Genomic DNA, 3,581 nt, shown 5'->3' with positions numbered 1-3,581 from the left:
CATGTCTGATTCTTTGTGACCCCTTGAGCTATGCAGTTTCTGGAATTCTCCAGGCCAGAATACTGGAGTGGGTAGCTGTTCCCTTCTCTAGGGGATCTTCCCAACCCAGGGATTGAACGCAGGTCTCCCACATTGCAGGCGGATTCTTTACCAGCTGAGCCACCAGGGAAGCATTTGTTCTGTGTAACTCTGCTTTAATAAAATGTATTGCTATTTAAAAATTGTCAGTGTGTATGTTAAGCTAGGACATGGGGCAGAGGTAGCTGAGTCTGATCTCATGATGGTGGGAGATCTCTCTCATGGGATAAAGAAAAGTTTCTTATGTGGACATTAATGTGGTGAAATTAAATTAAGGCAATTCATAATTATTAAACTCATATTTTCTGCAAACTATTTAGCCTCAGCTCAGCTTAGTCATGCCTGACTCTTTGTGAATCCATGGACTGTAGCCCGCCAGGCTCCTCTGTACATGGGAGTCCCAAAATAATAAAGAAGGTGACACATAAGAAAATTAACAGAAGGATCAGCTTCATCCAATATTGAACCACAGGTGCTTAGTTATTCAGTAGGGTCTGATTCTTGCGACCCCATGCTCTGTAGCCCACCAGGCTCCTCTGTCCATGGGATTCTCCAGGCAAGAATACTGGAGTGGGTTGCCATTTCCTACTCCACAGGATATGTTACCAAAATCTTGGCTCCCGGCCCACTGAAGCCGAGTAGAAATACAGAGACAGTTTGGAGGAAATAGAAAAGAGTAGTTTTATTATTTTTGCCAGGCAAAAGGGAAACACACCAGGCCCATATCTCAAGAACTGTGTCCTCCTCTTCAGGGAATAGAGAGAGGTTTTATATCCTCATGAAGGTCTTGCATATTTTTCTCTTAAAGTTTCCAAATGGCCACAACTCACATCAGACAACTCAGCAACTGAGTGTGGTGTCCCTGAAGTTATTGGCCCATGACCTTCTTTCTGAAATTCAGAATGCCACAAGAGAGTATAAGGGGAGAAGAACGCAAGGTACAGAGTATGATCTACATGGAGTCAGAAAGTAATTCACTTTTTAGAAACTTTGTGAAGGACAAGTCTAGCTGTAAGTGGTTTTTAGTCATAACAGCTAAAGAATAACCAAAATTGTTTAATTCTTGCAGGCCTGTTTAGCTGGTATGTGCCAAACGCTGTCCACTCATTTCTGTTTTTGCTGCAGCAGATCTCTCTCACCCGAGGATCAAACCTGTGTCGCCTGCACTGCAGGTGGATTCTTTACCACCGGGCCACCTGGGAAGCCCATATCAAAGGAGTAAAACGACGTTAATCGGTTTAAGTCAGAAGAGCAGTACAACCACACAACATCATGGATGAGCCTTAGAAACACAATGTAGAAGTTCACGTCTGATGACAGACTCATGAGATGCCTGCAGAGCTCAGTGCAGCTTCCCACTGGACCATCTCATTTGATAATAAAGATACTACATTCAGTTCAGTTCAGTTCAGTCGCTCAGTCATGTCTGACACTGCGACCCCATGAATCGCAGCAGGCCAGGCCTCCCTGTCCATCACCAACTGCCGGGCCAGCTGGCTAAGGAACAGGTCGAGGATGCAATCACCAGAGCACCTGAGAAGTGAAAGACTAGGAAAGATGGGGTTGAGAGGGACGGAGTCAGCTCGTGACTGATTCCGACAACTTTATTGAGGGGTAACATACATATATATGCTCACAGGACTCACCAAATTTTAGATCAATGACATGCATACGTGCAGAACTGCAGACACAAGTTTTAACTCATGAATTTTATCTCAACTCTTTAAGACTAGCAGAGGATGGCACTGGCGTCTTACAATCAGTTAAAGATTCACAGGAGCTTGATAATCTTGTCAGAGTCAGGAGAATGGGCAAATGGTGGCTGCAGCAATTTCCTTGAGGGAGGTGAGAAAGGCCAATTTGCATTTTAATGAATCAGGGGTGGCAGTACAGAGAGAGACCCTTTTGATCTCTCTCAGGCCCGAGAAGGGGCCTGAGCAGTCAGGCCGGCTCCCCGCATCTCCCCCTTTTCTTTTGACTAATGGCCATTATATCTCCCTCGAAGGAAATGGCCATGTTTGCAAATGGGAAAACATCAGCAATCTTTTATTTATCATCTCAGATACGCATTGACAAATGCAAGGGCCAAAACACAGCAATAACAATATGCATATAATGATAAAAATTATAGATTTCCACCAACCACCATGAAACCAGGCAAATATCTGACTCCAAATGCTGGAGTCAGAAAAATCCATAGTGGTTACTTGTTGTTTCATATCTTCTAAAGCACAACACTCCATTTTTATTAAGGCACATGTTCCCCCTTGAGAAGCTGTTAGAATATCTAAAGCCATACGATTTTGTAGAACAGCTTTTCTCATCTGTTTTTGTTCTTCATTAAGAGCTTCTAAAGCTTTTTTAATATCTGTCAAAGCTTGTTTTGTAAAATTGTTCAAAGCTTCTACCCTGAGCATAATATCAGTGGCTCCTAAAGAAGGCACAAAAATTGAGGCTAAATAATCATACCAATGAAAAACAGAGCATGACCACCGGGCTTTAACATAAGGTAAATTAATAGGATGACTAATTTTTTGCTTATGAATTCTCCCAGGGGCAAACACAAACCCTAGGGTACATCTCCCCACCCATCTTACAGGGAGCCAGGGCCAAAGGTTGTATCCACAAATCCATCGAGTGTTATTTGGGGCTACCCATCTTATACCAGGGCTATTTTCCCAATCTGTCCCTGGCCATTTAACAGACTTGTTGGCAATAAACATTACATCCATTACAGTCTTACATTTGTGGGTAGGCAATAGTCCCATATGTTTCATGTGATATCCTGGAAATTCTCGACCTCCAAATGTTGGTACATGTGTCTTTTGCTCCCAGCAAATGTCAGCAGGGGTCAGTAGCTGTCCTTTTTCAGGGGTCATCCAGAAATATTCATCCCAAACTTGGTAGTAGTCACCCTCAAATCGATCAAAATCATTAGGAGAAGAAACAGATCTATTTTCGTAATATAAGTACGCATTAACAATTTCCTGATAACTTTGTGTTACATTGAAATAAAAAGAAGAAGCGTGTAAAGGATCAGAGTATCGAGAATCTATATCAAAATTAACTGTATTTAAGCCTCGATGTTTCTTCTGATATTCTTTTAAAAAATCACATAAAGCCGGAGTTTCATTTTTTTGGAAAAGGAAGCACCCACCAAGGGTGGTGCTTCAGTAACCGATAATGGCATGCTTGTGCAGACCCAGCAGGCTGTTTCATTGTAAAAATCAGGGTAAGAATGAGCCCAGGAAACGAAAGTATTCGCTTCAGCCTGAGGGAAGGCTTGATTCATTACCGCGCATGCCAAAGCGAGAGCTATGTAAGCCAGCGCATATCGAGGTTGGGCCGTCTCTGTAGCCATCCTCCTTGCTTGAAGAATAAACTCATGCATCTGCTGATTTGTCGGGAGAAGATTCCTCTGCTGTAAAGTCAGCCGACCTAATTGCTGATTTAGTGATCTCCTCCATCTGGCGTACCAGCCTTTCCAGGAGCCAGCGCGGTGC

General features: G+C 43.1%; 1 protein-coding gene across 1 annotated transcript; it reads right to left on the bottom strand.

Annotated features, from left to right (window-relative positions):
* Positions 1-2,066: 2,066 nt before the first annotated feature.
* LOC136155988 (endogenous retrovirus group PABLB member 1 Env polyprotein-like) lies at positions 2,067-3,380 on the bottom strand. The gene is made up of 2 exons (XM_065918278.1): positions 3,374-3,380; positions 2,067-3,178 (listed from the first exon to the last, which is right to left on the bottom strand). The coding sequence occupies exons 1-2, from the start codon at positions 3,378-3,380 to the stop codon at positions 2,067-2,069; spliced, it is 1,119 nt and encodes a 372-aa protein (XP_065774350.1).
* Between the last annotated feature and the right edge of the window lie 201 nt (positions 3,381-3,581).

This window comes from Muntiacus reevesi, chromosome 1 (genome assembly GCF_963930625.1).
Source record: "Muntiacus reevesi chromosome 1, mMunRee1.1, whole genome shotgun sequence".
In the NCBI taxonomy this organism is placed as follows: domain Eukaryota; kingdom Metazoa; phylum Chordata; class Mammalia; order Artiodactyla; family Cervidae; genus Muntiacus; species Muntiacus reevesi.
Note: the sequence above shows the minus strand (reverse complement) of the source record. Positions and strands in the feature narration are given on the sequence as shown.